The sequence below is a fragment of the Sinocyclocheilus rhinocerous genome, unplaced genomic scaffold (genome assembly GCF_001515625.1).
Source record: "Sinocyclocheilus rhinocerous isolate Xijiao unplaced genomic scaffold, SAMN03320098_v1.1 scaffold1350, whole genome shotgun sequence".
Taxonomy (NCBI): domain Eukaryota; kingdom Metazoa; phylum Chordata; class Actinopteri; order Cypriniformes; family Cyprinidae; genus Sinocyclocheilus; species Sinocyclocheilus rhinocerous.
Window position 1 is genome coordinate 1111002 of NW_015652333.1, and position 22729 is coordinate 1133730.

The 22729-nt window shown below is 36.3% G+C and overlaps 2 protein-coding genes across 4 annotated transcripts in view; both read left to right on the plus strand.

Annotated features, from left to right (window-relative positions):
- Nucleotides 1–2462: 2462 nt before the first annotated feature.
- Nucleotides 2463–7669, plus strand: LOC107714865 (nucleoporin NDC1-like). 3 transcript variants are annotated; one of them, XM_016520856.1, is made up of 14 exons: nt 2463–2585; nt 2886–3006; nt 3926–4027; nt 4145–4319; nt 4670–4799; nt 5359–5467; nt 5558–5609; nt 5728–5860; nt 5964–6056; nt 6386–6467; nt 6547–6711; nt 6848–7108; nt 7358–7470; nt 7562–7669. In XM_016520856.1, exons 1-14 carry the CDS (start codon nt 2547–2549, stop codon nt 7583–7585), a joined length of 1599 nt encoding a protein of 532 aa, XP_016376342.1. In that variant the 5' UTR covers nt 2463–2546; the 3' UTR covers nt 7586–7669. The 3 variants fall into 3 exon arrangements, with proteins under 3 accessions (XP_016376342.1, XP_016376344.1, XP_016376341.1); XM_016520858.1 differs by having other exon boundaries at nt 7547–7668; XM_016520855.1 differs by lacking the exon at nt 7562–7669 and having other exon boundaries at nt 7358–7540.
- A 7979-nt stretch (nt 7670–15648) lies between these two features.
- LOC107714866 (zinc finger protein GLIS1-like) overlaps nt 15649–22729 on the plus strand; it is a 28459-nt gene continuing 21378 nt past the window's right edge. The window contains exons 1-3 of the mRNA XM_016520859.1: nt 15649–15790; nt 15874–16937; nt 21229–21390. Of these exons, the coding sequence (XP_016376345.1) occupies nt 15954–16937; nt 21229–21390 (1146 nt within the window). The 5' untranslated portion in view covers nt 15649–15790; nt 15874–15953. The remainder of the gene's footprint in view (nt 15791–15873; nt 16938–21228; nt 21391–22729) is intronic.

The following is a 22729-nucleotide window of genomic DNA, read 5'->3' on the forward strand; positions in this document are numbered from 1 at the left end:
TGCTGCTCAATGCCTATAATACTTTAAAATAAATGTATTGTGATTTTTTTTAATATGTATGTTTAAATAATTAAGAAACAACATGATCGAAACTTAATTAAGGAGTATAATTATTTCTTACGTATTGACTCATTACAGTTTTTTTTAGACTGTTGTTTGATGTAATGCCCACAAAACATTGTGTATAATGAAATACTGTTTAACATTAAATATAAATGTAATTTATTCATTTATTTGCTTTTTAATTAGGATAGTTAGCGTATGTAATTCAGTGATACAATTAATTTATATGTAATATGCTTCACAATAGTAACGTTTTTACATTTTAAAAAGAACGGCTATAAATCTGTGCAGGATTTACATTTATGGATGGACTAACGTTATCTCTTTAAAGGGATAGTTCACCCAAAAATTTAAATTAATTTACATTTACTAAACATTTACTAACATTTATATAAAGTCTCTCCAAACATTTATGACCTTTCTGATCTTCTGCAGATCACAAAAGAAGAAATGTTGAAGAATGTTGATCAAATAGTTTTATTTGACCGTTGACCATTAATTAACGAAAAACACATATTTCTCCAAATATCATCTTTTATGTGCTACAGAAGCAAGAAAGTCATAAACTACACGAGGGTCAGTTAATAATGGCGTAGTTTTTAATTTTGGGGTGAACTGCCCCTTTAAGTGTGATTGTATTCAGGCAGTAAATCAGACGCACTCGCAGCGGTCCTTATGAGGTCCTTCGAATGTGTGGCGCGGGTACTCTCCACACTTTTGCCATGTTGATATGGATTTTACTCAAGTGATGCAGAACTGAAACAAGAATGATAAAATGTTTTCGCTGAAACAGAATTGTTGGTTTATAAGAAAGGTAAGGACTGGTTAAATATAAATCGTGATTAAATAACTGGACGGGAACTAACCAACTAGGAAGTTAGTGTTTAGTCGACAGTGTATATAAAAGACTTCTGGATATTATCATGCACTGTTATAGTGAAATGTATTGTCTGTTCTTGATAAAGTGTATTGAATTATTTAATTATTTGTGCGGAATTAGAGTTATCGTTTAAAGTTATAATTCGTAGAAAGATTGTGTTTGACTGCGGAAACAAGTGAAGGTCCTGCGGGCTGAAATTGGTTTAGAGGCCAGTCCTAAATTTAACGGTAAAACCACCAAGGATATAATCAACGACCTGCACGAGAAGGAGCGCGAGTGCAATTCACTAGTTGAAAAAGCGGGCAAATTAAGTTTGACGATTGATGAACTGACATCCGAACTGGCCAACACCGTGACCTCGAAGACTCTGCTGGAGGACCAGGTCCAGTCCCTGCAACAGAACCTGAAGGATATGACCAACAACCAGCGGCGTCTTCTGAAGCTCTGGGAGGACAAGAAGGCTCAGCGGGAGCAGCTGTCACTGCCCGCCATACCGCAGAGACCCGGACAAAAGCCGGTGGTGCATAAAGGCGTCCAGACGGAGATGTCTGTCAGTTCAACCCAGATATTACCCACTAACGCTTTTGAGACCAAGACCCGCCGAGAGATTGATAAAAGCAGAACCAGTCTGGAAAGACGCAACATCACTTTAGCAAATGGCACTCATCGAGAGAAAAACGCTTTAATTCAGAATGAAGCGAAAGGAATACACAACTGACAATTATTATTTCACGAATTTTTTTTGTGTCTGTCTACGCCTCTTTATGCTGCTCAATGCCTATAATACTTTAAAATAAATGTATTGTGATTTTTTTTAATATGTATGTTTAAATAATTAAGAAACAACATGATCGAAACTTAATTAAGGAGTATAATTATTTCTTACGTATTGACTCATTACAGTTTTTTTTAGACTGTTGTTTGATGTAATGCCCACAAAACATTGTGTATAATGAAATACTGTTTAACATTAAATATAAATGTAATTTATTCATTTATTTGCTTTTTAATTAGGATAGTTAGCGTATGTAATTCAGTGATACAATTAATTTATATGTAATATGCTTCACAATAGTAACGTTTTTACATTTTAAAAAGAACGGCTATAAATCTGTGCAGGATTTACATTTATGGATGGACTAACGTTATCTCTTTAAAGGGATAGTTCACCCAAAAATTTAAATTAATTTACATTTACTAAACATTTACTAACATTTATATAAAGTCTCTCCAAACATTTATGACCTTTCTGATCTTCTGCAGATCACAAAAGAAGAAATGTTGAAGAATGTTGATCAAATAGTTTTATTTGACCGTTGACCATTAATTAACGAAAAACACATATTTCTCCAAATATCATCTTTTATGTGCTACAGAAGCAAGAAAGTCATAAACTACACGAGGGTCAGTTAATAATGGCGTAGTTTTTAATTTTGGGGTGAACTGCCCCTTTAAGTGTGATTGTATTCAGGCAGTAAATCAGACGCACTCGCAGCGGTCCTTATGAGGTCCTTCGAATGTGTGGCGCGGGTACTCTCCACACTTTTGCCATGTTGATATGGATTTTACTCAAGTGATGCAGAACTGAAACAAGAATGATAAAATGTTTTCGCTGAAACAGAATTGTTGGTTTATAAGAAAGGTAAGGACTGGTTAAATATAAATCGTGATTAAATAACTGGACGGGAACTAACCAACTAGGAAGTTAGTGTTTAGTCGACAGTGTATATAAAAGACTTCTGGATATTATCATGCACTGTTATAGTGAAATGTATTGTCTGTTCTTGATAAAGTGTATTGAATTATTTAATTATTTGTGCGGAATTAGAGTTATCGTTTAAAGTTATAATTCGTAGAAAGATTGTGTTTGAAACAGGCTGACAAGCAAAGGTGTGTGAACTGTGCCTAAGCTAGACCACATTCTCATCTCGTTTATTTTCAGGTTGTGATATGGAGGGCGGTGGCGAGCATTGCATGGTCAGTGCTTCTCTTGCCCGTGACAACTGCAGTCTTTGTGCTCTTGAGTAGATTCAGCTTGTTTCACCCCATCCAGTGGATTTCAGGTGAGGAAACGAGTACGAGTGTCTAACAAAATGCATAATTACAATACGTTACTGATACTGAGACGTGCTCGAGTGTGAATAGATTATTTATATAAGCAGTAGTTCTGACCTTAAGGGACATAATATACATACTGTGCTAAACCCTGATTTATGAAATAATAGTGAGAAATCAGTTTTATTATTCTTTTAAAGAAACGATTTATTGATCCTTTAGATGATATAAAAAACGTTTGCATGTGTTTTATGTTTTGTATAATATTTGATTAATCAGAACTCTATGATCCATGGTATGATGAATTTCTTATAGCTTGTAATGTAAATCAAAGAGATGTTTATAACAGTATAACAGACTACATACATAAAATGCATATAAATATCAGTTGTCACTCTGTAAACCAATAATATGTCTTAATGATATTCGAATGCTTGGTTTTATTATCAGAGGTCTGTATTTTTTATTGAAGTGTATAAAACATATGCAATACAATAATGACAGAGATGTACAAATAAATGTTCCTCAAAAGCCTGATGTATCATATTTGATACATTTAACGTGTGTTTATTAAAAATGATGCATGAATAATCAAGTAAACCAAAGTCAATTAAATCCGGAAAATTTTCATCTTGAAATATAACCAACAATACAAAAGTACTTATGTTCACTTTATATAAACCAGTTAAAACTTCACAACAAATAGACATGTGTACCACAACCTGAAGAGGGACATTTTTTGGATTTTACTTGCTAAAAAATATAAACTATCAATCAGATGAAATGTTACATCATGACATACTATCAATCAGCAACATTTTTTCCAGCAAAGTTTTGGTCATGTTGATTGTAATTTACACGTATCAAATATGATATATATGGATATGTGAATTGCACATTAGTCAGCTTTTCAAACATTGCTTTCAGAATGCACAAGTCTTCTGACGGCCTCAAGCACCATCTTTACCCTTGTGGTGCTGTGTGGGGTGGTTCTGATCACTGGCCTTTTCAACCTGGAGTTTTACACTTGTGAGTAAACTAGATTGATCTTTTATGGATGTGCAAAATCATTTCATTTGCAATTATTGCATTGCATTACAGGTTATGCTGAATATTTGTTTATTACACTCTTTGTGTTTCATTAAGTGGTTCCCTCCATTCCATGTTCACGCATGGCTCTCCTGGGTACGGTGCTTCACCCACGGCAATGTGTCCATTCTTTGGTCTACTGCACCATGGGCATGCTGGTAATGTGGTGTGCTTCTGTTACCATCGGGGGACGTTACAGCACTCTGGGAATTCCCTGCAGGCAAAGTGAGAGGTGGGTTATGACCTGATTCTGTTTGTCCCACATACGCTGATCCGTCGACGTTTTTAGAGGATCGGGTTTCATTAATTGTATTCCAGGCACTGTGGTTCATTCGACCCCAGGCCAAGAGATTGACACTCATACAGTTATCTTAAGTTGTTTTAATGAACTCTGAGTAATCGTATCTTAAAATTACCAGAAGGTCAGGCTTACCGTAATATAGGCCAAGTGCACCTCTAAAATACAGATGAAATGCAGTCTCTGTCTTTGTTTGGTTTTTATTGACATGCTATTGTTGCTTTATGCAATTTCTAACAATATGTGAAAAATAACTGTCCCATATTTTATGTTTGCTTCTGTAGTGGTGAAGTAGTGACCTGTCTGAATGAGTATCATCTCTTTCTTCTCTTGGCTGGGGCCTTCATGGGATACAGTCATAGTTTCTTGGGAGTGGTTCAAAATATGTACTATGTGTCCTTTCAACCCATACAAGTAAGTATTTGGCTATTTAGATTAATTGTTAGATGTTACACATAGTGGTTGACTGATGTGGTTTTTATTGTTTTGAAGGCTGTTACTAATATCTTTGAAAGCAGGGTGGCAGATGTGGCCAATATAATATATGATATTACACTGTTTAATTTAAAGATGGCATAGAACACATGTAAAGCAAATGCTGCATTTAATTGATATTTATTTTCCGCAATATTTAGTCAAATAATTAGAAATATTTTGAAAATTAGTCTGTTTGAAAGAAGTAATTGGGAAAACAAGAATCACAAGGTTCAACTCCTTCAGAAGGGCGCTAGGTTCACAGACCTGTCAAAATAAAAGTCCTGTGTTTGAGTTTAATCAGCCATTGACGGATAATTTAAAAAATGCAAAATGCTGACCAATATATTCGCCATGACAGTATATCAGTCTACCACTGTGTAGTATCCATTTGTAAAATGTCTTGTAGGATTGAATGAGAAATAGCTGAATCATTAATGCTTCCATTAATAATTTATTAATGCAAATCTCTTTTGTCCCTCACACATTGGTTGTGAAGCAATACAAATATCCGCGGTTCAAGGGCTGTCTGCCAATGGTGGTCAAGTGCAGTGTTATTCAGTCCTTATATTCAGCCAGGAATTTTGCTGCTCTCTATTTCTTTTTTGGTAAGTTACACTGATGATCAGAGATACATCCTCTAAAAATGATCTGTTTTCCTGCTAGATTCTCTTTAATTGTTGTTTTAACTTTCTTAGGGTATGCTCCTAAAACCTGGATCTCCAGCACACTTCATCTACAGATAGACAGGTCAGATTGGGAACTTTAGTCTGCCAAAACTGGAATGTTTAACTAATGTGAATTAAAGTAACATGAACCCATATTCAAGAATATTCATAAATCCTATATCGCTTTCGCAACTTTATAGTTCTCTCCAACCACTGGATTCACTGACTGGACTTCTAGATTTCTCCCTCCTTTACCACCTGACGATCAGTGGCACTTTCCTGTATTTCACCTGGTATCTCACTGTGCTTCTCTTCAGGATTTATGTCACAGAGGTACTTAAATGTGAAGGTTTTATTGTAGGATATATCAAAGCAAATGACATTACTCTAGTACCTGTTTTGAAAATGAACCTGATGGCTGGTTGTGCATCTTCAGGCCTACAGTTTTCCGGTGCAGTCCACATTTACTGAGGATGCAGTGCAATGTCTTCCCAAAGTTTTGGCTGAGACGAACACTTTAGTCATGAAGGTTAGGGTTTTTTCTTTATTTTTCAAAAAAAAAAAAAATCTAGGGTCAATAATTTTAAAAATGATCTCTAGGCTCATGGAAATGAATAAAATCTTAAGTTATGAAAATGTCTGTAGTGAATATACATTGTTAAACTTACCTGTTAAATATTGCTTTTTGTGAGTACAACCTCTGTAAAATGTATTGCAATAAAAAGTTGTTAGCCAGTCATCATCAAAAATTGGAAATTCATAAATTCATGCTGAAACCCTGAAAACAGATCCTAAATGTCACTGATACCTGTTTAAAAATGTTAAAGTTTCTTAACTGATTAACTGACTGTTTTACAGTTTTTCGCTCTACAAGACCTCGCTCTGTTATCACAACATTCTCCCTCACGCAGACTAGAAGTCTTCAGTCTGAGTCAGCCAGGTACAAACTAAATACTTTCAGAGAATTCTAAACTCATTGCTGTTCATGACTGGTAAACTAACGCAACCTGCATATGTAGGTGGTCACCCTCATAACTGGAATGCCATCAGTAGGGAATGTCTGTCTTTGCTGAGTGAGCTGACGCAGAGACTGGTGGCTCATCAGGATGCGGTTGCCTCTAATGGCCGAGTCAAGTCTCAGTCTGCCAGCAGTGACACCAGATCAGCTTCTTCAAGCAGCTCAGGTAAGGCCGCTTAGATAACGTCCAACAAAGGGCAAATCTAATCCCAAATATGAAGTCTAGTACTGCCCTTGGTGACATACTAGAGGAATCAAACCGCTCCAGAGAGAGTGATTTTATTTTTCTGTTTTATCTGTAGTGATGTCAGGAACAGAGGACATTGCTGAGACCCCTCGATTCGGTGTCCCACTAAGGACCCCTGGTTCAGTCTTCAAGTCGTCGGTGGGGGGTGTGCACAGCGCTTTGACGGCTCCTTTCACCCCAGATGTGGACAGCCCTTTCTCTTCCCCTGCTATTCGACGTCTGGTTGGCCAACAGGAACCCCGGTCTCCCTGGTTTGGTACAGTACAAAGCCCCCATATCATGAGGAGAGGGCCCAAACTGTGGAGTGCCTCCACAGGTGAGACAGCAAGACTAAAACTATCACATTTACATAAAAAAAAAAAAAAAATTAAATTGATTTTACACAATTTAATTTTTTTTACTAAAATGTATTTAAAAATAATTTTAAATGTAATTAGCTTTTTTTTTTTTTTTTGGATATGGTTTTGTGATTATTCTTATGGTATTCCTGTGTTTTTTGTAAATCATTGTGAGAAGCATGCACACACTTGTGAACAATGTATGCTCTAAAATAATCTTTTTTCAGAGTCACAATCCAATGGCAGTCCTCCTGCCTCCCCTGCCACTGTTCCTAGTCCTCCTGCAGCCAGTGAGAAACCCAGCTTCCTCGCCCAGTGGCTGCAGAACAGGAGAGAGCAGGTAGCATCTTCATCTAATCACACCTGGCCCGTAAATGAATCCTTTATTATTTCATAGTGTTTTCTTGGTTTCCAAGCATGTGTATCCATAGGAACCAAAACAGACAAGCTTTTGAGTGTCCAGTTCGGTTGCTGGGGAAAAAAGGCAGTTCACGTTTCACTGTGATACCATTACATGGCCTAGAGACACCTGTTAACTCATGTTCCCTTTATTTCCCATTGAAATCCCAGTCACATTCTAAGTAACATTTACATATTCCTTATAAGTAACAATCATTCTCATAATCTGGGAATTTTGTTTTGTGTGTATGTACCTGCGTACTACAATGTGAAGAGACTTCAAAATCATAGTGGGGACTTAAGTAAAGGTTTAAGGCATTGTTACACTTCATCTTCAGTATATTTAAATTGTGTTATGATCCTTTAACAAAAATGGGGGTCCCCCGTTTGCATCTTGCATCATTAATTGTTCACATTTGTGATGTTTTTTAGCACTCTGATTGGATGGTAAATTTTCAAGGCCTGTGCATGTTATATGGATCTTTGCTTCCACGTTTGTTTAATGTCAAATATGACATTTTTGAAACCTTCATATAATTAAATAAACTTTTTTTTTCTAAATGTCATATTGGCTGCAGACAAAGTTGTGTAAGTATGAAATGTGCATTTCCTCCGATATCCGGCAGATGTCGCTGTTTGTGTTCTGCGCTGCACGGCAGATTGTGATTACACGTTTGATTAAATGTTGAATATAAATTTAGTGTGATAAATTGCAAATTGGATTTTATCACTGAATATTATGCAAACTCTAATGCAGAGAAAACTCATATTAAAAGATAGATTATGATTATATTTATTATATATGATATAAAAAAATTCCTCCCCACAAGCTCGTTTGTAACACTAAATACTGAGACTGATGCACCGTCCACACTCTGATATATATATATATATATATATATATATATAATATTATATTCTCCTGTAACAAGATGAGACATCCAGCAATATGCACCATCTAAATCTTGTGATTTATAACGTGCAGGAATAATGATCTACTGGCTCTTAACAATCCTTATTGTTAGGCAAACCGCTGTACTCATTGTTCATACATCCGTTCACAGGTGTCTCTTGGTTCTCTGTGATGATTTTGGGCTGCTCCAGTATATGCTGCCAGCATTGTTGCAGTGCTGTAAATCACTACAGTGACAAGTTATTTTTTTTGGCCATTTATTACTCCAAAAGTTCCTAAACAAACGCTTCAGTGACTGTCAAATCCATTTTCATGTCCATGTAAATGTCTTGAAAACATTATACCACTATTATATTGCTGTGGTTTAGGTCTGCTTTTAAAGATTATTGAATGTGATGATGATCGTGTTGACAGGGACAGTAAAATAGAACTTTAAGGTTCCAGTTGACTCTGGCTTTAACCGTTTAAAAAGAACAGACCTCACGTAATGGGCCTTCATGCCTAAAATGCAGAGATTCCATAAACTTTCATGGAATGCTGATTTTTTTTATATCTGAGACCAACAAGAACACTGTGGGGGGATCATCAGATATTTTCACTGCAAGTCCAAAAAACACTTCATCTCTGTACTCAGTTTTATTTGTGTGGTGCGCTTTATAGGTGAAACTATATCTAGATTTGTCTTTTATGAGCTTTTCTTCCTCCACACCTCTGAGGAAGCATCCATTTACATTTTAAAGATGTATTTACAGTAAGCAAAGTTAAAGGAGCTTAGCTTTGGAAACCTGATTGGAAATACAGGAGGGCAGTTTTCTTTTTTTTAATATGACTGAGGGCCTTTAAAAATTGTTCCCCATTCACACTGTGAAATAAAGTTTGTAATTTCTTTTTAGATGAAGCTAAAATTGTTAGTGTAAAAACCTGTTAACTGAGTTTAATTGAACATCACATTATATTACATTTTACTGTAAAATAATGTAACGTTATGCCAAATGATAGTTGAAGGTATATTTATTTCATTTAATGAATTATGTGGTTATAAAGGAAAGTAATACAGACACAAATATGCCATCCCATAATACCTGAAACTTTGTCACCATATTTTTACACCATTTCTTAACCCTAAATTTAACAGGATATTTCTTTACAAAGCACTTGCATTATTAGTGCCTCACCATAACCTTGAGTTATTTTTTAACTTGCCATGAAACAAAAATTAACAGTTCATATTTTTATGGAATGCTACAGTGTTTATTAAGAGTGATTTATTTGTGCACATCAATATTATTTATTTATTTTTTAAAGATGTATGCCCATAATCTTTCATCAAAAAACATTAGCATGCCCTCCTCCTGGCTATAACATCTCTTCTCTGTTGACATGTGTGCTGGCTCGTGGGCTGGGAAATAAGATTGTCCAATTTGTTTGATTTAATTATCACAGCAGTTAGCAAGCCATAAGATCCAATCAATTCCCGATACACCAAATCAAGTCCCTCCCTACATTTTATTTATTTATTTCACATTTTATAGCTGTTTCACTGGAATATAAATCACAACAGGGAAGAAAAAGTTCAGGTCTCAATTTCAGTTTTTTTCTGACTTTAATAAAAAAGAGGAATGAGTCAAAAAATTATTTTTGTTGTTTTAATCAACATTTATACCTCAAATGCAAATTGGTTGAGCCTAACTTGTATTTCACCCAGAGTATTGCATTACATCAAATCAGTTTTCACCAGATTTCAAGTTGCTCTTCATTTAAACATCATCTTATAAATCCGTGATCATAAACATTTACTCAACCAGAATAGATTTATTGAAATATGGAATACAAGTCACAACCAATTAACCGTGTGCAATTTAAAGAGGTCTCATCTCCTTAAACGCCAGGCCGTTGGCAGATGTGTGGAGTGTGTAAGTACTGGCTGCACGTACTGTCTGTCCACCCGCTGTATTCAGTAGAGAAGCTCTGTCCATGGCTTGTGGTTTGGATTCAACCACTGTCATTTCAGTGGAATTTCCTGGCTTCAAGTTTTCTCACAGATTTGCACTTGCTTGTAAATGTTTGGACTGACGGGGTGGCAGTGCGGTCGGCCTTAGTTCTTCAGTGATGCGTCCTTCCGTCACTGCTTTAATAACAGTCGGTAATGTGAGACGCCAGGATCCTTTTATATTGGTCATTTATGTTCCCAGTGAGACAGAAGTCCACGTATACAAACACTTCCATCACTATACAAAAAATATATATGTACTGGTGCCACAATATGGCCAGTGGACCACTGTGGAGCTCCCATATACCACTATGGCAGTTATACAGGTATACATTTATACTGTGTGTCTTTATGAAGTTATACAAGGTATGGGTCTGTAGTTGATTTCTCAGTATCCTGATCAATTGCTTTTTATTTAAATAGGAAAGTTTTGTAGAAAATTTGGTTACACTTCACAGTAAGGTTCAATTCATAAACATTAATTAATATATTAGGAATAATGAACTAATAATGAAAATTGCAGTACTTATAAACCTAGTTTAATGGTTTGGGGGTGTTTATTTGATATGATTACAATTTAAAATAACTTTTTTTTTACATTTTAATATTTAATATTAATATATTTTTATTTATTAAAAATATTTACACATTAATATGAACAATTCACTGCCTATACCTTTATGTATGCTTTTTAAAAAATCTGTACGTCCAGTTTTATGGATGGATATTTATGGATATTATTTGATGCGAGTAATGCTTTGTAAGGCTATCATGACTGATTCCATGGGTTTGGATGAGAAAGTGATATTTCATATTGAATAAAGTAACTGTCTGGATTTCATTACAGCAGTTTAAACATATAGTCATTGAAATTTTCACCTAATGAATACTTGCATGTTTAATACATTGTCATGTAATAAAATAGGGATTTCCTTTTCAGTTTCACTAGTTTCTTTCATACAATACAAAACATAATACTGAATTAGAAGACCAGAAATATATTTCTGGACATCCCTAATTTAATTAGATTAATATTTCTTTGATTTCACATAGCCAGAGTAAATTGATGCTTTGAAAAAAGCATTGAAAAATGCTGATGCTGCCTCTTCAGGTGGATGTGTATGAAGATGGAGTACAATTGTTTGTCCATATAGTATCTTGTATTGTTTTTCTGTGGTACTAGATCAGCAGCTGCTGTTAGTGAGGTGTCTGAACTCCTGCACTCCTCTTATTATTGAAAGATTTCTTTTAGTTTTCAACATTTTTCTGCTCTAGCTTCTATATTTTAAGTACTATTCAACTTGCGTGTGTTATTGGCTCATGTATGATAAACTAGTACTGCTTGTTCCTCATTTTTAAGTCTCTTTGAATAAAAGCATCTACTAAATGACTAAATGTAAATGCGGCAATTGATAATTGCCCTCATCATTCATTATTTTATGTTTAGTAAGGATAGATGTATAGTCCTGCTAGTTTAGCTTGAATCAGGTCTTTGAGTGTACTTCAAAGATGTCTGGCTTGTTGTTGAAAGTGACATGATACTTTCTAAACCTGCAGCGAACTAATAAATCAGAGTAATTACAAAGCAGATTCGTTTGTCACCTTTTCATACCCGTTCTGGAGACAATAAGCATGCCAGCCACAAGTTTGGCCAACAACTTGCACAACATTACACAGCATGATAATAAAAAAAGCATATGAAAAAAAAAGCACATTTTATAACGTATAACGTTTATAATGTTTGTTCTAGAAAAGAAGTGCTCTGAAAATGAAGACAGATGTATTTATTGCTAAATAAGTACTCATTTCCCAGTCAGATTACACAGCTGTGTTTAGCAATCTGTGGTAATATTAAAATGAAAGAATTCCTTAAATGAAATCATATGGTTTTCTCAGTCTTATGAGTTTGTTCCAATATCACTTAGCAATTTCTTTTAAAACTCATTTTTTAAAGGTGATTATTGGCAGGTTATTTTCATTCAGCATCATTCTGAAAGTTCCTGATGACAAAATATTATGTAGTGATACAAAAATACAGCTTAAAGGTGTACATTTTCATCTTGTCTAAAACTGAATTCAGCTGAGGTGTTTAATATACCCAGATTTCGAGTGGAGGGACTTTTAAAGACCTCTGGTAAAGTCTGAACATTATTGAATAGCTTCAAGAGTGGCATATGATGTTTCTCCATTAAAGGAACACGCCACTATTTTTGAAAATAGGCTAATTTTCCAACTCCCCTAGAGTTAAACAGTTGAGTTTTACCGTTTTCGAATCCATTCAGCCGATCTCCGGGTCTGGCGGTAGCACTTTTAGCTGTAGCTTAGCATAGATCATTGAATCTGATTAGACCGTTAGCATCTCGCTCAAAAATGACCAAAGAGTTTCGATATTTTTCCTATTTAAAACTTGACTCTTCTGTAGTTACAAGTGTACTAAGACTGACGGAAAATGAAAAGTTGAGATTTTCTAGGCCGATATGGCTACTAGCATGTTCCCAAACACTACCAGCTTAAGCTTGATTTTCCAGCAGGAACAAATAAGTGCAAAGGTGCAAGATTTTTTAGTGTTGGTATATTTTAAAGGAACACTCCACTATTTTTGAAAATAGGCTCATTTTCCAACTCCCCTAGAGTTAAACAGTTGAGTGAGTTTTACTTCGAATCCATTCAGCAGATCTCCGGGTCTGGCGGTAGCACTTTTAGCTGTAGCTTAGCATAGATCATTGAATCTGATTAGACCGCTAGCATCTCGCTCAAAAATGGTCAAAGAGTTTCTATATTTTTCCTATTTAAAACTCGACTCTTCGGTAGTTACATCGTGTACTTAGACCGACGAAAAATGAAAAGTTGCGATTTTCTCGGCCGATATAGCTAGGAACTAAACTCTCATTCCGGCGTAATAATCAAGGAACTTTGCTGCCGTACCATGGGTGCAGCAGGCGCAATGATATTACGCAGCGCCTGAAAATAGTGATCTATGCTAAGCTGCAGCTAAAAGTGCTACCGCCAGACCCGGAGATCGGCTGAATGGATTCGAAAACGGTAAAACTCAACTGTTTAACTCTAGGGGAGTTGGAAAATGAGTCTATTTTCAAAAATAGTGGCGTGTTCCTTTAAGTTCTTTATGGATGAAAGCAAGACGGACAACAACACATTAGTGAACCACTACTTGAGACAACAGTCTGATAAAAAGGTTCATTGAGTGCAAAAGGTCAAAATTCTGCATAGTCCGAGAATCATATTAGGCCAATTACACTGAATCAGTCCATTAGTCATGCCATGGTTTTCCCATGATTATGTGGAGATTTCTTCTTCTTCTTTTTTTTTTTCTGTGGGTAAACAAATGCATTTGTTAAATAGATGTCATTAAAGTTTAATGTGTGTGCGTGTTTAATTAGACATAAAATAGGATTCTGAATTATGGTTTTCAGAGTAATGTATAATATATTTGTGATATTTTGTCAGACATTTAGTCATTATAATTTGCTAATAAGGTTCCTCGCCACTTATTCTGTGAGAGAAAACCACTGTGACCCATATGTTTCTATTTAAATAACACATTTACTGTAAGGAGGCATAAACCTAAACCGCCACACACACACAAACACACAAAATTTTTTGCAAGAGCAGAAGTGCTACACTTTCTCTTCTGTGATTTTAAACTTTAATTTTATCTTCATTTACAGTGGTATAAATACAATGTGGGAAAAGGATTTGACATATTAAGCCCTTTTAATGGGTGCATTCAAAGCAGCAGCGCCCCTGAGGACTCATTTTAACTGGCCAGCTCAATCATGGCAGCACATCACTGGATCACTTGAGCGAAAGTGTGCGGAGTGTTAAAGCGCGCTTGAATTCACCACAGTAATGTGAGTGTTGGACAGGAGAGACCTCTTGAAGACTCTTGCCCACTGTTCCAGGCCTGCTTCTCATTAGCTGAGGGATGTAGTACATTAGAATCTCTGCTTTTGGTACCAGATCTCTGCATCCTCTACTGCCAGAGGTTCCAAGCAATCTGTCAGGGCACAAATGTCTCTCTGTTCATATTTACTGGGTCTGAACATTGCTACCTGCACCCTCAAAGAGAAGAAAAACACACCATAATCAAGTACAATTCATGAGAGGACTGACAGAGTTTTTATTGAAGCATATTGGCTACTAATGCAGTGATTCTGACCTCGGCGGTCTGCAAGCTTTCAGCGGCTGTGGATGTCACCCCTGAGGAGTGTGGTTAGGTGGTATGGTCCGTTAAGAAGAGGAGCTGCAATAACACAGGCATTCTTGTACAATTAAGACTGTGGTTTAAAGGGAAGTTCACGCTGACTGAGATTCACAGTGACAAATGGTTTATTTTCTGTTTTTCTATTTGAGACCAGGCAGGATCACCTACTGGAAACAAACATCTTGAGACTACACCAATTTAATCACTGTCATTGTGAATGCAGCATAATCCAGCTTTTGATGAACAAGTAGTACAATATTAGCATGACTCAAATCTGTTTATTGGAAATATGCATAATCTTTTTTTTGTGTATCTTTTTTGTTTGTAGTCATATGCTTAGCAAATTAGATTTCTACTGTGACCTATTACTAAATCTGTTTCCATTTACAGAAAACATTTTCTGTATGGCTTACATGGCAGTAATCTGACATATTGCCACCAAAAAAAAAAAAAGACAAGTTCAGAAGTTTGGGGTCTGTAACATTTTTCAAAGAAATCTCTTTCTGCTCTTCAAGATTGCATTTATTTGTAAAAACAGTATATACAGTGAAATTGTATTACTGTTTAAAATGACTATTTTCTATTTTTAAACATTTTAAAATGTTGTTTATGTCTGTGATGGCAAAGCTGAATTATCAGCAGTCATTACTCCAGTCTTCAGTGCCACATGATCCTTCAGAAATCATTCTAATATGCTGATTTGCTGCTCACTATCAATGTTAAAAACAGTTGTGCTGCTTAATATTTTTGTGGAAACTTCATATACATTTTATTCAGGATTCTGTAATGAATAGTAAGTTCAAAACAGCATTTATTTGAAATCGGTTGTAAAATTATAATCATCTTTTACCATCACTTTTGATCAATTTAATGCATCTTTGATTAATAAAAGCACTCATTTTCTAATAACCCCAAACTTTTGAATAGTAATGTATGAGTATGTTTTTTTTCTTGGTCTTTTTATTGTTATTATTATATTGATGATAATTATTACCCTATAACTTTTCCCTTTGTAGTAATCAGTGATGGGTGAAAGGACTGAACAGAGCTTTGCATTCTTTGCATTCAAAAACAAAACACCAGCTTGTCAGTCAACCTGCATTCAGCATCAACATGCACCTCCAGCTCCTCTTGAGGTCTTCTGTGAATACACTTGATCTGATATCTCTGATTTGAATTTACTGTTGAAATTAATCCGTTTTTCTGATGTTCTTTCCAGGTACCTTGTGAATCATCACAGGTGTGTCACTACTTGAAAAACATTTGCGACCCCTGAATAATTTCTACAGTGTCCATTTGATGATCCACATTCAGAGGGAAAGTAACTGGAAGAACGTCATGAGGCCTGCTGGTCTCAGTCCAGCGGTTGCACAGCTGGACCAGTGTGGCCTTGTTAACAATGATGAAAAGTACCTGTCCTCTTTAAACCAAGCGGTTCACATGGAAGGTCTGAAGATGTGTAGCTTGTATGAGTCGCCTGTGTCGATAACAACAGATGAGCTCGACTTGGTCTGTTCCACAGAAAGAGTCATCAGCGGCGTAAAGAGTGACACATCCTGCACTCTCTCGGTTGTACATAACGACACATTGTCCCCTTCCTTATTCTGCTCTTCCCTGTCCACATCATCTTTCAGTGCCTTCTCTCCATCCTTCTCTTCCCCTTCCTCTAGCCACTCATCTGGCTCGATATCAGACCTATGTTTGACTTCTCCATCTCTTTCAACTCTCTGCGGTCCACCTGAGACCCAGGATCTTCTCTACAATTGCACACCAGAGCCGCAGGAGAAACCTCCAGAAGGATGTTTGTATCCCAAGTCTCCAAAGCAAGAACCTGTTGCTGAATTTCATCTTTGTTACAAGAAGCTTCTACACAAGGAAGAACTCCTTCAGTATCTCTGCACTGACTCAGACGCCACCAAGGATCAAACCCAGCACCTTAACTTTCACAATACTCAGACAGAAGTATCAGAAAAGCTTCCTACACTGCAGCAGTTGAAGAATGATTTGGGACTTAGTGGACTTAGTGGGCTTCCTGGAGCTGAGCGAATGAATGAACACCTGAGTGAAGAACAGCCATGCAAATGGATGGATTGTAGGGCTACCTATGGGTTGAAAGAAGAACTGGTGAGACATATAGAGAAGGTTCATATAGATCAGCGAAAAGGCGAGGAATTTACCTGCTTCTGGGCAGGATGTGTCCGTCGGCACAAGCCCTTCAATGCTCGATACAAACTGCTCATTCATATGAGAGTCCATTCTGGTGAAAAGCCCAACAAATGCATGGTGAGTTCAGTTTTTTATTTTTATACATACAAAGACAATAACAACAGGACATACAAAAGAAAAGGTCTCAAAATTCCACAAACTTGTGACACCCAGGAAGTGACATCATTTGACCTACATGTCAGGAAGACAAGTAAATAATAGTTCTATTTTCTCAGTTTTTACACAATGTGCTGACTGCATTTGTCAGTCTGAAACATTCAACACTGTTACCAAAGTTGTTGCAAGAAAAAATAATCAAACAAATATTTTTCTTTAATGCAAAATCTGAATTTATCAATAACAACAACCTAACATTTTGTCTCAAACTAGATAGCCACTGAAACTTTTAAATCAGGAACATTCTTGCTTACAAGGCTGTTAATGATAATTGCATGTATATTTTGTTTATTGCTCATTTTTTTCATGTTTATGTTTGTTGCACAAACATGACTAGATCACAATAGTCTGTTTTAAACAATATTCAGACATGTCCCAACTGCTGGATAAGGCTGCTACTCTTATGATCTCTTATATATTGCATGTCATATAAAATTAATATAAAATCATATAATATTTAGTTTGGCCTCCTGGGCTGGACAAAGAACATTTTCTGGTGTGCCAGGCCCTTCTTTTTTTTTTTTTTTTTTTTTCCTTTTTTCTTTTATACCTAACCCTTTTTTCCCTTCTATACTAATCAACTTTACCATTTTCATTGAGCTCACTTGTACAATCTATCACATTTATAATATTAAAATATTATAAATCAGCATATTGGAATTATTTCTGAAGGGTCATGTGACACTGATCACTGGAGTTATGGCTGCTGAAAATGCAGCTTTGCCATCACAGGAATAAATTACATTAAATAAAATATATTAAAATAGAAAACTTTATTTGAAATGAAAAGCCTTGGTGTGCATGAGACTTATTTCAAAACACCTAACTTTTTTGGTAGTGTGTATCACAATATTGTGCCAGACACTGAACACAGGTGTTGTTTTTCTAATAATTATAATTTGTATCAACCAGTAAAAATTGACATTTTTATTTCAAACCATGCCAATTCTTTGAAGTAAGAGTTTGTAATAGAGAGAGACTGACGTGTGAACTCAATCGCTCTTCACCTCCAAAGATGGATGGATTGCAGATTTTAGAGATTTCGACATTTTAGAGTTGTTTATAATTCACTTACAAATTGCCTTCATAAGAGTTGCCTGGAGACTGATATTATGCAATGATCAATTTAGTCAACTCCTTCCAGGACAACTTTGAAGAAGGAGTTTTAGACTAAGCTTTTTTAATATTCATTGCCTGATTTTTTTTTTTTTAATTTTTTTTTTAGGTAAAACAAGTAACTTGCAAGCCCCCTCATGCAGTTTAAGGGAACAGCTAAATGTTCTCTCATTCTGTTACCTGATATTGAATTATTATAATCAGAACTTAAGTTTCATCTCTTATTTTTGAGATTTTTGAGATACGTAATACATAGAATATAAAAGACGGAATACTAGGGGTGCTCCGATTGATCAGCTACCGATCAGTATCGGCCGATAATGACGTTGGGATGATTGATCGGCGGTCTCTAAAAGGCCGATCTCAAGCTGATGACGCGCCTGCTGTGAGAGGTTTGGCACGACATGCAGCGGCATCGTCTCAGTCTCTGTCTGGCGCGGGTGAAATAATTATAATGCTGAAGGTGAGGTACTCGCCTTCATATGTTTTCATTAAATAACTTATAACGTAATTTGAAAACCTTGTGTGAGACGTAATTTCACACACAGCGTGAGTGAATCACCGCGCGCGCTCTCTCTCTTTCTCTCTCAAAATGAGCAAATGGCTTCAAATCACGTACCACACATCGCGTCTGTCTATAAGCGAGCTGCACGCTGCACAGTTGACACAGGAATTGTCACTTGCACAGTCGAGGCAGTGTCACATCGTCACTAAATGTTAAATAGCATTTCTTTTTAATTCTTGCCAGTGTTTAACCATTCAGCCACCACTCACCGCTCATGTACATTAGCAGCGCACACACATAACGCCAGGTTCACATTACTCCGTTTGCAGTGCATACATGGTGCGTATTTTTTCCGCGCTCATGTTAACGGATTAAAGCTTTTACTGCACACGGTTGCTGTCCGGCAGTGCGTTCAGGAGCGGTGAGTCTGCAGCAGTGCAGAGATCGTTTCAGCACCAGTCTATTTTTTGCTGTGCTGCAAGCGCTGAATTAAAGTAACAGCGCATTGTTTGCAATAAATATAAACATGGATTGACACGAAAATGTAGTAATTACACCATAAATGCATATTAAAGTCTACTGTGTTTCACAGTCAACACATATGGCTTTTTGGCTTGGTTTAAAGGAAAAGAGCACTTTTAGATAATGAAGGCAATAATAGATGCCACTTGTGGAGGTAGAAAAACAAAGTTCTTTATGAACCGCAGGATTGCTTGTAATAAAGATTTCAATGCAAAAGGAAAGGCAGTAAAGCTGACTATTTCTGTCAGTGGTAAGTTTTAAAAAGATCGGTATCAGTGATCGGTATCGGCAGATACTGCTTTCTGTGATCGGCGATCGGTGATCGGCCTCAAAAATCCTGATCGGAGCACCCCTACGGAATACAGTAACTGTAAGAAGTTATATCCATTACATGCTCAAAGATTTTATTGTAGGCAGCGATAACAATGTCCTAAAACTATAATAATTTAATACTTTGATGAAGCTGTGTTTCATTTCCTTCACCATGAGCCACATAGGAAATGTGGTTCTTTTTAATGATGTAAGATAGCCATGGGATATTATTTCATCTATTTCATGTTATTATTTTTGTTTTATTTTTTTTTAATCTGTGGTGGCCAGAGGACTATCATTTGGGGAGCATTTTATCCTGGATAGATTTTTTTTTACAATTAAATGTAGTTGGATTATAATTTGTAACATTGTGATTTTTAGTGTATATTTTTAATCTCAACAGCATGGCTTTTAATATACTTTTTTATTATTATTTTACAAATACATAGAGATTTTGTTATAAGATTAGATCAATTAATGTTCTTTTTAATATTGTTATCAATTTTAAACATTTTAAATCTGAGATTTATTATACAGTATGCAGAAATTGTCTGCTTTACAGACTGCATGACTGCGGCTGCCACCTTGAATCAGCTGGGCTTATTACTGACTCCTTCGCTGGCCTCTCTCCAACTCAAACATCTTAGCAGAGCCTTGTTCTAACAGGAACCAGCTTTGAACATGTCTGTTTAATCAACTTCGTAGAGAGGCATGTGTGTTTGTGTGCGGATCTTCAGAACAAGCCTCATAAATGTGCATGAACTGACAACATGAATAGCATTTAATTTACTATAGGAGCATAACAGTTTTATGTGGCTTAATATCTAATTTCTCAACATCATTTTCAGCTTAAGGCAGTTATTCACCATTATTTATTTCAAACCCTGTATGACTTTCTTTCGTCTGGGGAACACTAAAGGAATTATTGATAACTGAACATACAATCTGCCCTTTTCCATCCAATGTAAGTGAAAGGTGACCACTGCTCAGCTGTCATGCAAGATTTTGAATGAATAACAATGTAAGTGTTCATCTTTTTAGAAGAAACTTGAAATATAGCAAGATTAATATAAGTTGCATGGACTTTGTTTATGATGCTGTTATGGTGCTTTTTCACTTTGGAGCTTGACACCTCCTGGTCCCCATTCACTTATTGTATAGTATGTATGAAGCAGCTTGAACATTCTTCAGAGGTTCTCCTTTTGTTTTCTATGGAAGAATGAAAATCATATGGGTTTGTAACAACATGAGGGTGAGTAATTGATGGCAGGATTTTCATTTTTGGATGAACTATTGTTAATTTCAAGAAAATTCTGTTTTTTTTTGTTTTTTTTTTGTTTTTTACACCTTTGCAAATGTTACATAACTGTCTCTGTGGCAAAACATTTCCTGTTCCAAAACTGCTATCATTTTGAGCTTTAAAAAATACCCTTGGAAAACATATGCCACCACTTTTTTACTTTTATATCAAGCGTAACTTGGTATCAGACAAGACGTGTCTTTTTGTTTTTTGAGGAGATTGAATGGCAGTAAGTAAAAAAAGTAGTTTCACCAAAACCTTTTGCCTTGTGTTTAATATCTTCTTCTAATCAATTGCAATTGCATATATTAATCCCTGCTTACATGCAAAGCATGCTGCACTCTCTAGCACTAAAGCATAAGTCGTAATTTGCATGTATATGTACTTATATGGACTTTTTCCCTCATATGCACATGTGCTTGGGTGTTGTTTTATAGTTTGAAGGCTGCAATAAGGCATTTTCCCGTCTGGAAAACCTGAAGATCCACCTACGCAGCCACACTGGAGAGAAGCCCTACATTTGCCAGCAGCCCGGCTGTCTCAAGGCCTTCAGCAACTCCAGTGATCGAGCCAAACACCAGCGCACACACCTGGACACGGTATGTATGACCATTCTTATGGCTCTTTCAGGTTAAAACACAAAAACAACATTAAAAATGCACTGCAGAAAATTGTACAGTTGGATCCAAAAGTCTGAGAAGAAAATAAAAAAAATAAATGTGCACACATTTGTTTAGCTAACTTTACTCAAATTTTAGGTCACTAATTAAACTATGACATTCTGAAAGTTCCTTTAAAGGGGTGGTTGATTGTGATTTCACTTTTTTAACGTTAGTTAGTGTGTAATGTTGCTGTTTGAGCATAAACAATATCTGCAAAGTTACGAGGCTGAAAGTTCAATGCAAACGGAGATATCGTCTTTCAAAATTCTGGCAGTTTAATGCCTCCAAAAACGGCTGGTAGGAACTACAACAAGTTACTTCCTGGAAAAGGCAGCAAAGGGGACAAGGCCATGCTACGCTGCTTTAGAGAAGAGGATGAGAAAACTAGAGGTGCACATAAAAATCTATTCATATATGAATCGCGAGATTCTGTCTTCTAACGATTCTAATGGATTCACAAGTTTCAAAATCAATGTTCTAAAGCAGCGGTTCTTAAAGGGGACCATATGACGTTGCTAAAAAACACATTATGTTGTGTATTTGGTGTAATGAAATGTGTTTATGTGGTTTAAGGTTCAAAAAACACATTATTTTCCACATACTGTACATTATTGTTTCTCCTCTATGCCCCGCCTTTCTGAAACGCGTCGATTTTTACAAAGCTCATCGTTCTGAAAAGCGAGGTGTGCTGTGATTGGCCAACTATCCAGCGCATTGTGATTGGCCGAATACCTCAAGCATGAGACGGAAATGTTACGCCCCTCACAACTGTTGATGCCATGTCCAGCCGGAGCGACGAGACATAAACATTAAAACCCATTATAAACGAGGCATTTGTTGCATCCAGTGGGGACATAATTACGGATTATAATGACTTATACTGTCTTTTTACATGTTGCGTTGCATTGCGCCGCGTAAACATAAAACCCTGTCTGCATTTGTGATCAGAGAAATGACAAACAACAAGCCCTACTCTACACTGCCCAAAAAACTCGCGTTTGAATCGTCAGTGGCAAATTCTTTAAATATAAAAAAACGTACTTACAGTCTGTGAGTCAGAACAGCCGGCATTGTAGGCTTCTCTCCCAGGTTCAGGAACAGTCCTCCATAAAATGCGCTGCACACATCTCAATATTTGGCTTGAACTGTTCTGGAACGGTGTTGTAAATACAACTTAACCACTGATTTCTAGTCGTGTCCTCTTTTGGAAGACCAAACAAAGTAGTTTCGCTTTCACAACGAAACACAGCGGGCTAGAGTGAGCAGAGGCCGGCGG

What these genes read in the sequence shown, in the direction of transcription:
- LOC107714865 (XM_016520855.1), top strand. Translation starts at nt 2,547, where the DNA reads ATGTTTTCGCTGAAACAGAATTGTTGGTTTATAAGAAAG. An exon ending in CAACCTGGAGTTTTACACTT is followed by an intron (nt 4,028 to 4,144) that starts GTGAGTAAACTA and finishes TGTTTCATTAAG; the next exon opens with TGGTTCCCTCCATTCCATGT. An exon ending in CCCTGCAGGCAAAGTGAGAG is followed by an intron (nt 4,320 to 4,669) that starts GTGGGTTATGAC and finishes TTGCTTCTGTAG; the next exon opens with TGGTGAAGTAGTGACCTGTC.